This window comes from Boleophthalmus pectinirostris, unplaced genomic scaffold (genome assembly GCF_026225935.1).
Source record: "Boleophthalmus pectinirostris isolate CB_2022bp ecotype Guang Dong unplaced genomic scaffold, ASM2622593v1 HiC_scaffold_21, whole genome shotgun sequence".
NCBI classification, from domain to species: domain Eukaryota; kingdom Metazoa; phylum Chordata; class Actinopteri; order Gobiiformes; family Gobiidae; genus Boleophthalmus; species Boleophthalmus pectinirostris.
The window spans coordinates 6,220,398-6,240,433 of record NW_026571175.1 but is presented as its reverse complement, the minus strand read 5'-3'; the positions used below and the strand labels follow the sequence as shown (position 1 = coordinate 6,240,433).

Here is a 20,036-nt window from a genome sequence, read left to right as displayed (position 1 = left end):
TGCTCTGCCTGGAATGTTCCACAGTATGACATTAAACATTAGCCTGATTCAACCTCGCAGTGTTCGCAATTTGTTCACTCGACAGTAGGCGGGTACTTTTTATCATTTAACCAATCGCTGCTATTTGGTCGTGAAGTATGTAATGCACCACTAACGGGGCTAACTGGTATATTAAGCTTTTTCCAAATCCCTTAGGAAGAAGGACAATAACATCTTTCACCTTGATAAAATTCACCAAACATTCTCTTTGTTCTGGCTTTAAATTGTCGATCTCAGGAACAACACTAAATCTACGGCCGTTTGCTGATTTGCTGATGCCCGAACTTGCACTTCTGGGTTTCTTGCAAACTGTCTAGTGTATTCTGATTCCTGACCTAGTCGCTGGAGAGAAATGAAACTGAGCGGAGGCAATAGGTGCCGTCAGCCGAGCTAATTAAACAGTAGGGGGTGTAAGAAAAAAATTCAGTGATATATCGAGATACTTCTTTGCACAATCTTCAAATCGATTCTAAATGGATATGAATCGATTTTTTAAATAATATGTTTCACAAAAATTCATTAGTTACATTCACAGTTTTGATGATTTCAACATTTTTGGCCCTCGGGTGAGGGGTATTGTTCTTCGTCGGTTTCTTTTTTTTATTCCTTTTCCGACCAAACGATCGCATTTTTGACCCCCTGAACATGGACGAAAAGTCCCCAAACCGGATCGATCGGCCCGGCGAAAAATTCGATAAAATGGGCATCGCAACAATGACCCGAGTGACCCGACTCAACAGCGCCACCTAGAATTGGACCCCTATGGGAGTGGGGACAGGCAAAGTTTGTCGCAGGGAAACGAAATTCGGGACAGTGATAGAGAACAATGAGACAAGACAAAAGATGAATTGAAGCATGACCCTATGACGAACAGGATATTGGATCAAACATTCGGCGCCGTTTTGACTTGGGGGTCTACAAAAAGATTCAAGTCCTCGGGGTTTGGTCCAAATGAGCTCAGATTTGACATGTCACATCTACAGACATAGCTTCACTCAAATCTTCCATGTTTTTGGGATACTCCTTACGGTTCGCCCGTAGCACGCCGGCGAATAACGCCTTCATTTCCTGTTTTTTCGGTGACCTGTCACGGCCACAGGCATTGTCCTAGAGAGCTCAAATTCAAAATACAATTGCATGATCCAGGCCTGAATGTGATGAAATATGAAATTTAATAAAAGTGAACTCTATAGCGCCCCCTAGCATAGACGTGAAACGTCAACATTATCAGATTTGTACCAAATTCGGGGATTAAATTCTGTGCATGATGACAAGCAAAAAAAGTTTATTATGAACATGATGCATTTTCCACCACTGGCCAGCAGGGGCGCAAAGACTCCCCCCAGAAATAGTAAAAAAAATACTACATGCCCATGTTTAATCGGATCATGCTGAAATTTGAATCAATAATGCGTGATCTGAGCCTGAATATAATACACTATAAAGTATATGAAAAGTGAACTCCATAGCGCCCCCTACCATAAACATGACATGTCAACATTATTGGATTTGTACCAAATTCAGGGAATAAGTTCTATGCATGACTATGAGCTAAAATATATATAACAGACATGGTGCATTTTCCACTGTTGGCCAGCAGGGGCGCAATGACTCCTAAAAATATTTAAAGGTGCATTATGGAACGTGTCTAATGGACGAGCTGTCGACCTGGGCGAATGTCGGGAAGAGAGGGTGGCGTGCCGGGGCGGGCGCGAGTCCCCGGAGGTCGCATGGGGGGGCGATGCGCGCCGGGGCGAGGGCCACCATCGCTGCGCGCGGCTTTAATTATGAATTATATTTCATACAACTGTGTTCTCGTGAAGGTGCAGTTGACTGTTTGAAGAGAGGTAATTATTGATAAATCACAATATATCATCCTGTGTTTTAGTATCGGTGTATATATATTGTGATATATCAAATCATGATCAGACTCTTGGCAATGCACACCCCTATTAAACAGCTCTACTTTACATTTATGCAATTACAGGTGGTTTTATAGCTCAAAAATACCTCGAAAAACAGACTTTGACTGTGAGCGAGGTCGCCTTTCCACAGATCTGACCTGTAACTTAGTCTGGTTCGGTCTCCATGAAGATAGAACTTTAATATCATACAACATTTCCACACAGAAAAGCTTTTGCCGAGTCCTCCACCAGAAAAGTTACACAATGCACCTTTAAGTCTGGTTTATTAGTCTGTCTACATCTCCAAAGTTCTGGTCCACCTTGTGATGTCATGTAGTGGTAGATTTCGAGTTAACAGCTACCCAAATGGTTCTAATGAAAGTGTATAGAGTTCTAAACATGTATTAAAGCGTCTGTGTAGTGTTTTGTAATCCTAAATTACACATTTGCTTGCTAGCTTTTATGGGAATGCCGTAACTTTTTTTTCTAATTTTGTTTTTGACGTACTTCAGGATCAGCACATACAGCTGCCTCTTGCCAAGTTAGTCTTTAATAAATCAAATCTGAAATAACAATCTACATTTTGACGGTATGTTTGAACAGCTTGCTGAGGTCTTATGGCAGAATACGGTGCACTTCCTGAATATGGATGAGACGCGGAGGTGGCTCCTGCTCCATCTGCTCCTTCACTTCAAAACCCACGATGTTCAGACTCACTCAACATCTGGAGGGGTTTGAAATGAAGATATAAAAGCAGTGAGAGCAGTGAGTTTGGACTGATTGAATTGTAAATCATCAGATGAGGTTCAAAACAGCTGGAGCTTGCTATAAAAATGCCGGTTAGAATTGACATATTTTAGCAGTTTCAATCAAATTCTTAATAACAGCATCAGTTAGTCGTGTCCCCTTCAATCAAGGAAAACTTAAAGGGCCCATATTGTGTTATTTTCTGATCTGTTATAGAAGTTTTTTCCTTATAAACATACCTGCAGTTGTGATGTTCCACCTTGTGATGTCATTAAACTCCGTACACTTTCATTAGAGTCATTTGGATGATTTCAGTTTTCGAATTGTCAATCTCTACTGAACAAAAGGTAAAACGTAGCTCTTCACTTGAAAACTACCACTACATGACATCACAAGTTGGAACAGAACATTTTGAGCTTTGGGGATGTAGACAGACTAATTAACCAGCATTATGAAAACACGTGTGAATGAAATAAAAACAACTTCAGGTTTGTTTTTGAGGAGGTAACAATATTCTTAAAGCTCACAAGAATCAGTTTTGCGTAATAAACCATCCCTGTAGTTTAGATTTTTACACACATTTTCCCAATTACTTCTAGTTGTCTGAAATCTGCTGTGATCTAAATCTTCATTTTTAAAACAGGTCATCTTAAATATCTGCATTATAACTCAGCCCAAAGGAATGTGCCTGTAAAGTTATTGTTTGTCCTTGTTTGTTAAGTGAGACTATTCTAATTGTCCTTTCATTTTGACTACAATACATTTTGCAGTAATTATACTAAACCAGATCAGGGCATTGTGCAGCTCCCGAGCCACATACTGCCCTTTGGTTGACTCTGACTGGTCCCTTTAAGATCATTTGGAATTACAAAATAAACATATTTTATAGTTTTACCTCATGCATGGACTAAAGTAGCCACGCTGGCGCCACCGTGTGCCTCAGCTCAATTTCATTTCTCTCCAGCGATTAGGTCAGGAATCAGAATACACTAGATGGTTTGCAGGAACCCCGGAAGTTGTAGACGTCAATCTCAAGCGCCTGTCTGGCTCCCTTTTGTGGTACAGCACAACAGCAACAAAGCGTCGAGATGGACGTAGACGAAGACAGACATTCTGTGTTGGTGACGATTCCTGAGATCGAGGACTTAAAGCTGGAACAAAGATAATATTTGGTGAATTTTATCAAGGGGAAAGACGTTTTGCCCTTCTTCCTACGGGATTTGGCGCATTACACACGTCACGACCAAATAGCACCGATTGCTTAAATAAAAAAAGTACCCGCCTACCATCAAGCAAACAAATCCTAATGCTGCGAGGTCAGACTGTTTCCACAAAGTGAAACTGGCTAGGACTAAAGCTGCATTGGTTTTATTTGTTGTTGTTGAGTTTTTGTTTTTTATTCACATGCAAAATGAGGCAATACGTGATTCAAGACATGTGCATACAAGTAATATCATGCAGAACTGAGTTAAGAATTTTGTTTCTCACATGGCCCCATGAAAATAATTGCCCACCCCTTTACTAAAGGGATGGTGATTTATTTGAGACAGGTACAGAAAGGACATGAAAGATTGTTTGGTCCACGACAAAGTTTTTTAATGTCAATGGGATTTAAATAAAGATTTAAACTAAATAATAATAATGTTAGTTTAGATCTTCTCTATGTTTATATTGCGTGTTTCTCTCAGGTCTGAGTCTGGTGGTGGGCCTGGTGCTTTACATCTCCAGTATAAACGATGAGGTGATGAATCGTCCTCGAGAAGCAGAACAGTTCTTCCACTATCACTACGGCTGGTCCTTCGCCTTCGCCGCCTCCTCCTTCCTGCTCAAAGAGGTCAGAGAACTACACACAACAACAGCACAATGCATGATGGGAAATATGGTTCTTAAGACTCAAAGAGGTCAAAGAACTACATACAACACAGTGCATGATGGGAAATGTGGTTCTTCCTGCTCAAAGAGGTCAGAGAACTACACAGAAGGACAGTCTGTGATGGGAAATGCGGTTTATCCTGGTTATAGAAGTCAGAGAACAACACCCAACAGCACAGTGTGTGATGGGAAATGTGGTTCCACCTGCTCAAAGAGGTCAGAAATACACACAACAACATGAGGTATGATGGGAAATGTGGTTTCTCTTGCTCATAGAAGCCAGAGAACTACACACAACAGCACTATACCAGCTTGTAAAAGCCTGATCCCATCAGATCTCAGCAGGGCTGGGTCTGGTTAGTACTTGGATGGGAGACCACTGGGAAATTCAGGTGCCACAGGGGGGCGCCAGAAACAAAACCTGTTGTTGTGTCCTTAGGCAAGACACTTCACCCACATTGCCTAGTATGAAAGTGGTGTGTGTGTGAGTGATGGTGGTGATCACAGGGACCGATGGCGCTGATTGGCATGTCAGCCGCGCTTCTGTCAGTTTGCCCCAGGGCAGCTGTGGCTACAATAGTAGTTTACCATCACCGGGTGTGGAGTGAATGAATAATGATCTGTAAAGCATCTTTGTGACATATGTTTGTGAAAAGCGCTATATAAATAAAAACTTATTTACTTACTTACACAATGCATGATGGGAAAAGTGATTCCTCCTGCTCAAAGAGGTCAGAAAACTACACACAATTGCACAATGCATAATTAGAAATGTGGTTCCTCCTGGTCAGTTCAGATTTGATCAATTGAGTGAAAGGGTGAATGTGTTTTTTGTTGTTGTTGTTTTCCTCCTGTATTCCTTGGGTCTTAATATTTATCATAAGTACTTTTCCTTAGCAGTTTTAAGTAGGGGTGTCAAATTATCGTGTTAATTGCGATTAATTAATTACAGTCATATTTAGCGCGTCTCATTTTTAATCTCTAACTTTACTGTTTCTGTATGCAAGTTGCTTTATTATAAAATCTGTTTTTATGTGTTGTTGGGACAACAACACACACACAAAAAAAAACACATTTATACATTTTTTTATTTTGGTAATTCCACTCATTGCCGGAAACCCACACAAAACACGCGCAGTAAGAGCGATGTACAGATTTCCTCGTCTTTGCTACTTTACAGCAAACAGTTTCTTATTCATGGAGACTTGGGCTCAACAGCCAATTTGAAGAGAACAAACAAGAACAACATTTGCAGGATGTGGTTGCTACTTTCCTGTAGTTTCAAAAAGCATGACAATATCAAGTAATCCAAAGTATTCAAATTATGTTACTCACTTTAAGTAATTAAATGGATTAAGTTACAAACTACATTTTGGGATATGTAATCTGTAATCTGTAAGGGAATACATTTTAAAAGTAACCTTCCCAACACTGCAGATTAGTAATAGTAACAATAATGATGATACTGTGGAATGTAAGTGACTGCATCTGTTAAAGTTTGTTAAACAATAAATGACTTTATAAAGTCACTTTTTTTTGTTCTATATTAGTCTTTTGATCTGCCACAATAATGTAATAATGAATTTAAATGAAAATACCTCAAATTGAAGGCATTTCTCAGCAATTTTAGGTGAGATTAAAAAGAGATTAATTAGATTAATTAATTACAGATCATAATTAATGAATCTCTAAATTTTTTTAATCGCATGACAGCACTAGTTTTAAGTATCATTTTCTTAATTCTTGGTGTATGTTTGAGTTGTGTTATAGGTTGCGTTCACATTCTAGAAGCTGAAGATGTCATATTTCAGAGGGAGCACAGGGGCCTATATAACTCTGTGGGAAATTATTACATTGTGAGAGATTGGCTCCAGAAACTTGCCATATTAATCTTGTGTCTTAAAGTCATTCAACCAACGACAATCGCGTCATTGGGGCTGAATAATGGCGCCACTTTATGAAGCGCTTGAAAATAAAATAAGTTTTACAGTAATTACAAAGATAATAACCTTAATCCAGGTCAACAAATCTGCAGTCTGACAGCCAAACAGCAAATTCCATCTGAGAATTGTGACCTGTCCTATAGCTCAGGTTTACTAGAGGCTGTTTAGACTGCAGTGACGTCATATGAACCCAACTACCTCACATTTACAGTAATCCCAAAGTGCAGTGAACTCAGAGCAGTGTGGTTGATGTGAGGAGGAGGAAGAGGAGGCTGCATCAATATTCATAAATGTTAATAACGGTGATTCTGGGGCAGAGGCTTTTTCAGTCCAATGCTCCTCTGCACAAGATGAACTGGGATACTGAAATGGGGGGGGGGGACTAGAGGAGAGAGCGAGGGGAGAAAAGGGGGTATCTCATGTGCATCTAGTTATAGCATTGTATTGTCAGAGAATGAGGAATTATGTAGTTAGCTTGCGAGCTGTTCATATCTCTGAAAGATGTGAGAAGAGCTTATAAACTCATCCTGGTGAATAATTTGGATGCTCTGAATGCATAAGTTACGTGAGGAATAAATTTGGCGCACTACAAACTGTTTCAAATAAACTGGTTCTATTTTTGTCACATTTTATGCCAGTAAAAATCAGGTAGAACACATTTAGACCCCGTTTACTCTAAAACGAATCCACATATCACCAGTACCGGAAAGGATTTGCATCCAGACACGTCGTTTCTGTATCCGCAATTAAAGCATTCCCTGTCCACACACGTCCCTGTCCTGACGTCACATGAGCAGTAAAAACAAGGAAGTTTGAAGTTGCAGCAGCTGATTTTGAGCCGAGGGAGATGGCAAGTGTAAAAACAGTCTTTTCGTGGACTGGCGACGAGGTTCAGTTGTTACTTAGCGTAACACTGGATTTAAAGGCGAGCATGGCGGCTCAGAGTGAGGACTGACTCGTTTCTGTGTCCGCAAGCCTTCCCTATCCACACAGCTTTGAGCATATTTGTTTACGTTTTAAAGAATCAGAACTTATAACCACATGGCTCATTTGCATAAACTAAAAACAGCTCAGTATTGTGCGCTGATGGGGTTCAGCTTCTGTCGGACTAAAGGACACAACTCAGTGGAATATGAGTGTTCTTTCTGTGACAGAGGGGTGTTCTGCTGATGGTGAGTCTGTTCTGTGCTTCTATCGCATTGGAGATGGTTCATATTAAACTTTTCAGAGATTATACGGTCTATGCGTACGATCATACGCATAGACCGTATATATGAATGGACATTCTTAGCGTTTTGGCGCTAAATTAGCGACTTTGCGGTGCATAGAACTACATCAGCGTATCATCGTTTTCAGGAATCCACACCGTGCTGGATCAGATCTGTACTCAAATGAATTCGTGGGAGACGGCGGCACCAGATCGTTCCGTCTCTGGTGCCGTTTTCAATCGGATTAGTGTGGACGAACACTGCATCCACAACAAAAACGACTCAAATACATACTAGTGTGGACAGGGCCTTAAGTAATTTGTGGAAGGTACAATACTACTGGAAATAGCACTGAGTTCTAAAAACATAATCCCTTTACCTATTTCATCAAAAGTTCCATTTAAAATGAACAAGGAAGTCATTTTTTGACATTTAAACATCTACTTAAACTTAACTAAAGGTCTTTAATTTGTATTTATATTACTCTAATCATAATTAATGTGTAAATTAGTTTTGCCTCTTGTAAACCTTACGGTTGCTAGGCAGGGTTCGAATTATCATTTTGATCCTGTTGTCGAAGTTTTCAGCTTGTCCAAGAAAGGGTGGAAGTAAAAGTAAAAGGTGATGTCTTACGCAGGAGAAGTTTATTTACCATCAATAATACGGGCCCGGGGGATGTGAAAAGTCAACATAGAATGATTTCAAAAGTGAGCATAATGTGATCTTTGAGTGTTCAAGCCCTTGACTCTGCTTCCAAAGGAGGAGGGGGTTTATAAAGCAAGTGGTGAGACTATGAAGGACAGTAGATACCGGTTAGACAGAAATATGCCACAATTTAGGTAATGGTGTGCCAATGGTATGCCAAGGGACGACCATGGTGTAAATATTTTGTGAGTCAATGTTAAACCGAGATGTACGTGGAAGATAAATTACTTAAATTCTCTTACAGATCCTAAGGGGGTCTCTATATAAAATAAATAAATACATAAATAACACTAAAATGCGCAAGTAGCCTAAATAAAAGCATACGTGCTCTCATGGTTCAAGAGGAGATGTTTTTGTGCTCGACAACTTTCGCACACGCACATACACAGCTTGCTATTTGCTGCTGAAGTGATTGTTTTTACATTTGTATAGCTCAGATTCCATTTCAACTTAACGATGCATTCAATATTTAATTCTGTTTGAAATGATGTACAGACAGATCGAACCAGAGTCTTCAAACCTGCACTGGCATTCTTTTATCATTATAGGGAGACAAAATGGACCAGACTGTTCTGCTTTCAGCTGCTTGAGGCCTCCTTCCAGGAATCCAGCATGCTGATGTCTGGTGTCATTTTCTTAATCCGTGATTTGACAAATGGCACTGGGTTAAATTTCTTGATAAGGAGTCCATTCAAGTCGATGAACAACAAGGCGGTGAAGCTCGGGGCACGCAGTCTGTTTCTAGTTTTATCGTCTGTATCATTATAAGCGGAAAAGCCCCTTTCACACTCCGCGGGCGTCGGGAGAACCGTGCTGCTTGTGATGATAAGTTTCTTCAAAGTTTTTCCCAGAGAAGAACCTTGCAGTTTCCAGTCTGTGTATCGTTCACGCTACAGGAGCTCATCTCCCACTGGCTCTCACGTAATTTGAACACTGTTGCTAGGTAACAGTTATGGAATCACCTCTACTTATGAAATCACCTCTACTCATTTTTATGTCATATCTACTGCTTGTGTCCAAACAGGAAGTCAAATTATAAACCTAAATGCAAAAAATTTTAGTAAATCTGAATCTGAAATATGACGTTAACTATACATTTGACTGAAGTGAGTGGTCTAAGCTGTCATATACACTGTGCGTCTGAGGGAACAGGCTGCAGCTCTGTGACATTTGAGCCAAAGGAAAATGCCAAAGAAAAGCTGAAGAAGCCTGACATTTCCACGCAGAGCTTCAGAAGACAGACACGTGGTCTTTTACGATCTATAGCTTTAAACATGAAAAACATCTTATGAAAAACGTGACGTATGCTTTAGGAGATAGAGATAGTTTTGGTTTAAAGGTCCTATATTACGCAAAATAGCTTTAAGTGATGTTAGAATGTTGTTATATCATCAAAAATACACGGGGAATCGTGTTTGTTTCATTCGCACATGTTTGAGAAATGCTGCTTTATTAGTCTGTTTACATCTCCAAAGCTCTAAATGCTCTGTTCCAACTTGTGATGATGTCATGTTAACATTGACCTTTTACCTATTATTCAGTAGAAATTGGCAATTCCAGGGCTGAAATTATCCAAATGATTCTAGTGAAGGTGTATGGTGTTTAAAACCACAGTGGAGTACTTCCTGTATTACTACATGACATCACAAGGTGGTGTTTTTAGTTTGAAAGATGAACTCAGCTTGTGGGGTTTGTGTGTTAAACATGTGTGAATGAAACAAAACACAACTCCAGGTCTGTTTGTGTTGAGGAAACAACATTAGAACAGAAGTTTAATGCCATACTACAAAACTTATTAGTAACAGCAATAACATCTCCATGGAGACAAGCAGGTGGCAGATATGGACCATTTTAGGCTACGTTTACACTGAAACAAATCACCGTGTCACCGTATTGGAAATGATTTGCATCCAGACACATCGTTTCTGTGTCCGCAAGCCTTCCTTATCCACACAGCTTTGAGCATATTTGTTTACATTTTACAGAAACAAAACTTGGAGAAAAATCCCGCACAAATTGTGAAATTTATTAGGACAAACCATGCAACATTTTGGCACTAGGCCTTCGTCAGGCAAACCACAGAAACAAAACTTAAAACCGTATTGCTAATTTGCACTCAAAAAACAGCGCGTTGATGTGGTTCAGCTTCTGTCGGACTAAAGGACATGGCTCAGTAGAAAATATGTGTTCTTTCTGTGACAGAGGGGTGTGCTGCTGATGGTGAATCTGTTCAGTGCTTCTATTAAACGTTTCAGGGATTATACGTCTAGAGTTCGTATACATAGTGCGTATATATGAATGGTTTTGGAGGTGAATTACTTCGCGGCGCATAGACCTACACTACTGGTCAAAAGTTTTAGAACACCCAAATTTTTCCAGTTGTTTATTGCAATTCAAGTCGTTCAAGTCCAATGAAGAGCTTGAAATGGTACAAAGGTAAGAACTGAACAGACAGAGGTTAAAAGATACAAAACACAAGTCCAAAACTACCTCAGAAACAAGAACAAGATGGTGAGTTTGAAAACATGGAGTGTCCAGCACAGTGTCCAGACTTAAACCCCGTCGAGCTGGTTTGGGATGAACTGGACAGAAGAGTGAAAGCCAAACAACCTACAAGTGCCACACATTTATAGAAACTTCTGCAACAGACTTGGGAAGAACTTTCTGAAGAATATTTGATTTCTACTGTAAAAAGAACGAGCCACGAGTGTGTTCAGCTGTTCTATCTCCCAAAGGTGGACACTTTCATGAATCAAAATTTTAGAATATGTTTTGATTAACGGTAAACAGTAAAAAAATTGAAAAAGTGCAGTGTTCTGAAACTTTTGACCGGTAGTGTACATCAGCGTATCAGTGTTTTCAGGCATCCACACAGTGCCGGATCAGATCTGTACTCAGATGAATTCATGGGAGCTGGCGGCACCAGATCATTCCGTCTCTGGAGTCTTTTTCAATTGGATTAGTGTGGACGAACGCTGCATCCACAACGAAAACTACTCGAATACATTCTAGTGTGGACGAGGTCTTAAATATATGATGTTTTTAATAAATGCTTATAAATGTGTTTGTAGGGATTATTATATTTGAGAGAGAGATACTTTACTGATCCCAGTCACCATGGACACAAGCATAGGGTGTAGTAGCTGTCAAAAAGTTACGCAGTGCACCTTTAAATACACCATTCTATGTTTTATTGGAACAGTTTGGCCACTGTGCAGAAAGGTCAGAGACACATTTACCTCGTCCTTGTCCTTAGCTGTTATCTTTTTCTCCATAATCCTCTCTCCTCTTTATCTCTCTCCTTCTGTGCATTCCTTTTTTTTTTTTTTCATTTTAAATCCTAACTTTTAAATCTTATTCTGTGTCCTGTTTTAATCTCTCTCCTTTGTCTCTGTGTCCTCAAACTTTGATGTGTCCTCAAACGCTGATCTTCACTTGGCTGCTCTCTTTTAAAGTTGGATCTTTTCTGCCTTACTTTACCGCCTCAAGCGATGGAGCTTTAGCATTCATGTGACAAACACTGGAAGACATCGCGCTTTGACTGGGTGTAGCAGACTTTATTTTGCTTTCCTCTGTTTATAAGAAGGACTCGCATGCATTTCTGAACTAGTTCTAGAATGTATCCATATAAAATTGAACTAGATCAGGACAAAACAGCCCTTTTAAAATGTAAGAAAAATCAGATTCAGTGATATATTGCGATACTTCATTGCGCAATTCTTGTATCGATTCAAAATGTATCTGAATAGATTTTTAGGGCACAATTTGGGTTTTGGAACATCCATTACACAATAGTAATGTCTAAATCTTACTGATTTCTTGGAGGCAGTCACAGACCAGGAACTATGAAAGGCCGACTATTGCTCATCCCCCCGCCCGTCTTGAGAAAGCACAGGCTCCCTCCTCCGCCCATCTCAGGGAGGGAGGGGGTAAAAGGCGTGCACCCTGATAGTGGTAGGAATAAACTTTTATTCATCATGGAGATAATGCACGTTCAACCTTATGTGTTGGACCCGGAAGCGCAAGCACCGCGTCGACATCAGCTGAACATTACTGATTGGTAAAGTATTCATAAACACTAGTAGATAAACTTAATATATCTTGTGCACTGCAGTGTAGAACAATGAGCTTATGCTGTCACTTTTGTTTAGGTGTTCATGTGGGAATTGTCAGCCGATGCGAGGTGGAGGCGGGGCATAGGTGGTGGAGTGGGGGAGGGGGCAGGGGTGAAGCGCCCTCTACTATGTCAAACGTGTCATAGGTGTAGCTGCCGCGTCATCTTTGTAGCAGCTCTAGTTCATTGTCACGTGGGAGGGTGGCAGAAATAAGTTGCAATTTGTTCTAAAAAAATGCAGAATCAATCTAAAAACCACATATACAAGGCCCACACATCACTCTTAGAAGGTAGAAAGCTCTGAAAAGGTGATTTTGCATGAGATGGGTCCTTTAAATCATATATCTTTGATTAAATTACAATATATTTTCCTGTGTTTTCATATCAGGATATTTCATGATTTATTGAATCGTAACAGGCATATCGTGATACGTATTGTACTGTCAGATTTATGCTAATGCACACCCGTAGTGACAATGTAATCCCTTCATACAAGAGTAGTTCAAGATAGGGGTGTGCAAAAAAACTGAAATGTTGATATATAGTGATACTAAATTTAGTGATACAGAGAGTATCTTTTGTTTTGTTTTGTTTGTGACCACACAACAATTATGTTGCTTATCTAGTGGAATGAAACTTATTAACGCAGTACACTTGACATACTCACTGTTGTGATGAGTAAAATAATTAATAATTTGTTAGTATTTCATCCTAACTTTGTTAAGGTAGTGGTTTAACAAAGAAATGTTGCAAAAATTGATTTGGTTCTTAAAAAACAGCTTTATATCACAGAGTATCATGTGCAGTATATCGATTATCGCACAAAAGTGGGTGACGTGTCTTGCCCAAGGACACCATAATAAGCCTGGAAATTTGACTTTTTGAAGCTCCAACAAGTTAGCTGGCCTCACATACTGTACCTGGAGTGTACTGATATGAGAAAAACAAATCCACATATTGATCCATTTCACCAATGTAATGCTCCTTACACTAAAAACAGCATAGACACAAAAGACATACAAACCCCGGTCCGTATTGTGATAATATCGTACCGTGAACCTCTAGCAGACGGCTGGTAAATAAAACCTCAGTCCACCCTTTCTGTTCAAAGACAGATTCCTTTTTCTTTCTTCACCTTTTTAAAAAATCAATCTTTCCCTCGGATTAAAATCTACACTTCACTGTCTTTAAATGAGGTGGACATCAGACTGTGGTCCAGTGTTTGTATGTCTTTTGTGTCTATGCTCTTTTTAGTGTAAGGAGCATTACACTGGTGAAACTGATCAATATGTGGAGTTGTTTTCTCATATCTGTACACTAGTTGGAGCTTCAAAAAGTCACATTTCCAGTTTTATTATTGTGTCCTTGAGCAAGACACTTCACCCACTTTTCCTGAATGAATGTTGGTTTGAATCTTCCTTCTTATTAAATGTTTCTGAACCCCATGAATAGGTGGGTATGCTCCAAATATGTAAGGTCGAGTAGTAGAAGTCCAATTTCCAGTGTTATCATTGTGTCCTTGGGCAAGACACTTCACCCACTCTCTTGAATAAATATAGGTTAGAATCACTGTCCTTATTTAAACATATCTTTTAAGTGGTTAGAGTTTCAAAAAGTCAAATTTCCAGTCTTATTGTTGTGTCCTTGGGCAAGACACTTCACATAAATGTTGGTTTGAATCTTCCTTCTTGTTAAATGTTTCTGAAACCCATGGACGGAAGTGAGGTACGCTCCAAATATGTATGGCCAAGTAGCTGTTAGTTAGTAGAGTAGTTAGCTGTAGTTAGTAGAGTGTCAAAAAGTCAAATTTCCAGTCTTATTGTTGTGTCCTTGGGCAAGACACCTCACCCACTTTCTTGAATAAATGTTTGAATCTCTCTTATTATATTTTTTCAATATTCTGAAACCCATGGATAGGTGGGGTACACTCCAAATATGTTAGGCCATCAGATTAGTTGGGGCTTCAAGAAGTCTAAATACAAGTGTTATCATTGTGTCCTTGGGCAAGACACTTCACCCACATTTCCTGGATAAATGTTGGTTAGAATCCCTCTCCTTATTTAAACATTTCCTTTAAGTAGTATGAGCACCAAAAAGTCACATTTCCAGTCTTATTATTGTGTCCTTGGGCAAGACACTGCACCCACTTTTCTTGAATAAATATTGGCTAGAATCCCTCTCCTTATTTAAACATATATTTCAGTCGGAGCTTCAAAAAATCCAATTTCCAATCTTACTGTTGTGTCCTTGGGCAAGATGCATCACCCACTTTCCTGAATAAATGTTGGTTAGAATCCCTCTCCTTATTTAAACACATCCTTTAAGTGGTTGGAGCTTCAAAAAGTTACATTTTCAGTGGTAATATTGTGCTCTTCGGCAAGACACTTCACCCACTACACATACACTTTCCTTGAATAAAAGTTGGTTTGAATCTCTCTTCTTATTAAATGTTTCTGAAACCCATGGATATGTGGGGTACAGTCCAAATATGTAAGTCTAGCTGAGTCGTTGGAGCTATAAGCGCTATCATTCTGCCCTTGAGCAAGACACTTCACTCACTTTCCTTGAATGTCAAATGTTGGTTTGAATATCTCTTCTTATTAAATGTTTCTGAAAGTTTGAAGAAATCCAACTAACAGTGTTATAACTGTGTCCTTTGGCAAAGCAATTAACCCACTTTTCCTGAATAAACGTTGGTTAGAATCCCTCTCCTTATTTAAACACATCTTTTAGTTGGAGCTTCAAATAAATCTAATTTCCAGTCTTACTGTTGTGTCCTTGGGCAAGACACTTCACCCACTTTCTTGAATAAATGTTGGTTTGAATCTTTCTTCTCATTAAATGTTTCTGAAAGTTTTAAGAAGTCCAACTCCAATGCTTATCACTGTGTCCTTGGGCAAGACACATAACCCACTTTTCCTGATAAACGTTGGTTAGAATCCCTCTCCTTATATAAATACATCTTTTAGTAGCGGCATTAAACAAATTTAATTTGCAGTCTTATTGTTGTGTCCTTGGGCAAGACACTTCACCCACTTTCTTGAATAAATGTTGGTGTGAATCTTTCTTCTCATTAAATGTTTCTGAAAGTTTTAAGAGGTTCAACTACAAGTGTTATCACTGTGTTCCTTGGGCAAGACACATAACCCACTTTTCCTGAATAAACGTTGGTTAGAATCCCTCTTCTTATTTAAACACAGCTTGTAGTAGAAGCAGCGGCATTAAAATAAATCTAATTTGCAGTCTTATTGTTGTGTCCTTGGGCAAGCCACTTCACCCACTTTCTTGAATAAATGTTAGTTTGAATCCTTCTTCTCATTAAATGTTTCTGAAAGTTTTAAGTCCAACTCCCAAGCGTTGTCACTGTGTTCTTGGGCAAGACACTTAACCCATTTTTTCTGAATAAATGTTGGTTAGAATCCCTCTCCTTATTTAAACACATCTTTTAGTTGGAGCTTCAAATAAATGTAATTACCAGTCTTATTGTTGTGTCCTTGGGCAAGACACTTCACCCACTTTCTTGAATAAACGTTGTTTAGAATCCCTGTTCTTATTTAAACACATCTTTTAGTTGCAGCTTCAAAAAGTTACATTGTCAGTGGTATTGTTGTGCCCTTGGGCAAGACAGTCAGTCCACTTTCTTGAATAAATGTTGGTTTGAATCTTTCTTCTCATTAAATGTTTCTGAAAGTTTTAAGAGGTATTATTGCTGTGTCCTGGGGCGAGACACTTGACCCACTTTTCCTGAATAAACGTTGGTTGGAATCCCTCTCCTTATTTAAACACATCTTTTAAGTAGTTGGAGCCACAAAAAGTAAAATTTTCAGTGGTACTGTTGTGCCCTTGGGCAAGACACTTCACCCACTTTCCTGAATAAATGTTGGTTTGAAACTCTCTTCTCATTAAATGTCTCTGAAAGTTTTAAGAGGTGCAACTACAAGCATTCAGTGTGTCCTTGGGCAAGACACTTAACCCAGTTTTCCTGAATAAACGTTGGTTAGAATCCCTCTTTTTATTTAAACACATCTTTTAAACCTCTTTGACATTCCTGGGGCAGATTCTCGCTGCTGTTTTCTGCATAACTAAACCAGCAGCGTTCCTTTGGGCCCAGCTGTAAACATGAATACATTTCTGATAATGAGTCCTTTCTCTGAGGAGCCCCGACCCGTTTTGTCAACGCGCTGCAAAATTATCACGCATTTATTTTGTTTCTCCCCATCGGCACCAAAGAGCAAGAGGAGGACAAGACTAGTGCAGATTCAGGAGTTTTCTAAAGGCGTTTTTTGGCCTTGGCGGCGCCTCATGGTGGACAAATTATGTAAAGCGTTTGGTATAACAGCTCCAAAAACATGCGCTCGCAAAAACGGAGTGAAAGAGTTGTGTCCCGGGGGCATCGCTTGAATAAATGAGCTGTGTTTAAGCAAAGTCAGTCTCATTTACATACTCCAGATATTCTCCTGAACTGAACTGCTTATGCTGCATTCATACCTTGTTCTTGTCTTGGTTTAGTCCTGATGTGAACTTGTTTGGTGCTAGTCCTGGTTTAGTTCCAGGTTTTGTTGACAATGCAGCTAAAGTATGTCTTAGTATTCAACAATGCCATGCGTAACAAAGCAAAAGTTGTAAAATACTGTACTAAAGTATGCATTTTAGGTATCTGTATTTTACTTAAGAACATTTAAAAGTGGATACGTTTCACTTTTACTGCACTACACTTGAGAGCAGGTGTCTGTACTTTCTACTGCACTACATTTTTGAACTGGAGTGAAAAGTAAAAGTATATTTTAAAATTGTTTGAGACCATCTGAAAAGACTGAAGGTTTATTTACTATCACATTTGTAGTCTGAGGGGAAAAAAAATATCAAAAAAAAAAACAGAGGTAATTTTTTTTTTTTTTTTCAAGCTTTATTAGTCTTCCAAACCTGCATGAAATACTTACTCTTTAACATTACATTTTTAAGATTTAATACATTTTTCTTGTTTTTTAGATTATACTTTTACTTTACTTTTAATTTTTTTTTGCTCTGGTGTCTGTATTTTTATGACTTGAGTAACAAAATTGAATACTTCTTCCATCACTGCACATATTCGTAGGTCTCAAACGGTTTTCTACAGTGTATGAACCCCGTCTAAGGTCCATGGTTGCTCTTTCCAAAAAGAAGACAATAAAAAGCTAATCTAATCTTTCCAATCCAAAAATGTATTTACTTACTCACCAAGAGCTTGAAAAAAGTATAGAGGCCTAGTGTAATGAGAAATGTTTAGTAAAAATTAGAGCTGCAACGATTAGTCAGAATAATCATAACTATTATTTGACTAATCGAATAAACATAATTTCTTTTGATAAGTGTTATCTGGACTACACAGACGAAGACATTTTATAACAAAGAAAGCTCAATTATTAAATCAATATGTCTAAATAAGAATAAAACTTTCTAATACACTATTTGTAAATGTTTCTAGAAGCCTTCAGTCGCTATTATTCAACCTTTATCTATGTAAAAAGGTATCTAATATATTTCCATATAGTGTACAGAATCAATGTACAGATGGTGGGACTTAAGTACAAATTTTAGATATTTGTACTTTACTTGAGTACACTTAAAACTTTAAACTATACTTTATACTTTCACTTCACTACATTTGAGGGAAGGTATTACATTTTTAAACAAGTATTTTATTTTTATTTTTTTATTGTTTTAAACCTGCTGAAAAGGCTGTGGGTTTATCAAGTTCATAATTTGAGCAAACAAAAATATAGAAATAAAAACAGCTAGGAAAAACTCGTCTACATCTGTTGAACAAAATTCTGCACAAATGTTTATTAAAATGTACTAACTTGAAGCTTTACTAGATCTCAAAATCTGCGTGAAATACTTTTCTTTTTGATTCTTAGGCTACGTTCAGACTGCAGGCCTTAATGCTCGATTCAAATTTTTTTGTGAAATCCGATTTTTTTGCGAGGTCGTTCACATTTCCAATTAAATGTGACTTGTATGTGATCTCCAGTGTGAACTTTAAACGCCCCAAAAATATCCCGCATGTGCACTGGAGGACACAACGATGTCACACACAGCGAGCATGCTCAGTGTTTATGGAAGTTGCCTAAATGCTCGGCTTGTCTTCCAAAATCCGGTCCAGTTCTTTGTAAAATGGACAGGTTACACATCCACAGCTGCTTTGTTTGTTTGGGTCTTTAGGCTCCTTGTATTTGGTTTGCAGGTTCTTTATTTTTCGTTGACACTGGAGACAGGACCGTCTGTAGCCGCACTCTGACATTTCTTTGGCAATCATTTCAAAAACTGCCTGGTTCTGATAATAATTTGGCCTGAGCGATCCCCTCAAATATTCATAAACTCAGTAACCTCACTTTCCCTCCATTAACTAGACTCCAAGCCTGACGTGTAGGTGGGATGAATGTAACCTGGACGTTCAGACTGAAGTCGCATGTCAAAAGATCGGATATGTATCAGGTTTTAGGAGCTCATATCCAAGTGGCCTGAGTCGCATTTGAAAAAATTGGATCTGTGTCGTTCAGACTTTCATTAAAAGATCAGATACAGGTCACATAGGAGCCAAAAAATCAGATATGAGTCACTTCAGGGCTGCAGTCTGAATGTAGCCTTAAAGTCCATTTTAAAACGGGTACTTCAATAATCCTATTTAAGTCTATTTTTCATGTGATACTTTTACTGGAGTATTTCTTTGACCTGTTAGCTGTACTTTTACTTAAGTACAAAATAAAGTACTGTACTTCTTCCACCATTCCACCACAACAATTAAAATCTCATTCTCTGTGTGTCCTCAGGGGGCAGGCGTCATGTCCGTGTACCTCTTCATGAAGCGTTACGCAGAAGAAGAGCTGTACCGACCCCACCCCGCTCTCTACCGCCCCCGCATGTCCGACTGCAGCGACTACAGCGGCCAGTACCTGCACCCGGACTCCTGGCCCCCGCCCAAGAGGGGCCGCAGCGCTTCCGACGTCTCCTCGGACATCTCCATCCAGCTCACCCAGACCCCGCCCCCTCAGCAGCAACAGGCCACGCCCCCTTCCTCGTCGGGCCCCTCGTCGGCAGCCAGCTACCAGCTCCAGCCCGCGTCTTCCTCCTCTTCGTCGTCGTACCCGCCGCACCCTCTGCACCCGGGGGCGACACCGAGCACCTCCACCCTCCCCCGAGCGTCCCACCCGCAGCACCCGCACCCCAGCGGACCGCCACCCCAGTCCATACCGCTACAACCGCCGGCCGCCGTGCCTCCCCCGCGCTACCAAGCACACATGCGGATGAGCGCGTCACCATGCTAGGCTAACGCTAATGGGCTAATGCTAAAAAGCTAAAACATCTGGGGTTATTTCTGTATACAGGGCTATCGAGTTAGCATAAAAGGATTGTGGACAATACTATGGACAATATCAAATCATCTAAGACTATTGCATCAGCTGTTGTTGTAATTTTAGGTATTATGGCTCAGCACTTTATGTTTTCCTACATTTTCTTAGATAGG

At 39.5% G+C, this 20,036-nt stretch overlaps 1 protein-coding gene across 3 annotated transcripts in view; it reads left to right on the top strand.

The window, feature by feature from the left end:
- The window catches only part of cacng7a (calcium channel, voltage-dependent, gamma subunit 7a), a 39,924-nt gene extending 20,088 nt beyond the window's left edge, over positions 1 to 19,836 (top strand). The window contains exons 4-6 of one of the 3 annotated variants that reach the window (XM_055157487.1): positions 4,379 to 4,524; positions 19,342 to 19,559; positions 19,770 to 19,836. In XM_055157487.1, coding sequence (XP_055013462.1) covers positions 4,379 to 4,524; positions 19,342 to 19,559; positions 19,770 to 19,836 — 431 coding nt within the window. Of the gene's footprint in view, positions 1 to 4,378; positions 4,525 to 19,341 lie in introns of all 3 variants that reach the window. The other 2 variants (XM_055157486.1, XM_020941766.2) reach the window with 2 other exon arrangements.
- Positions 19,837 to 20,036: the final 200 nt, after the last annotated feature.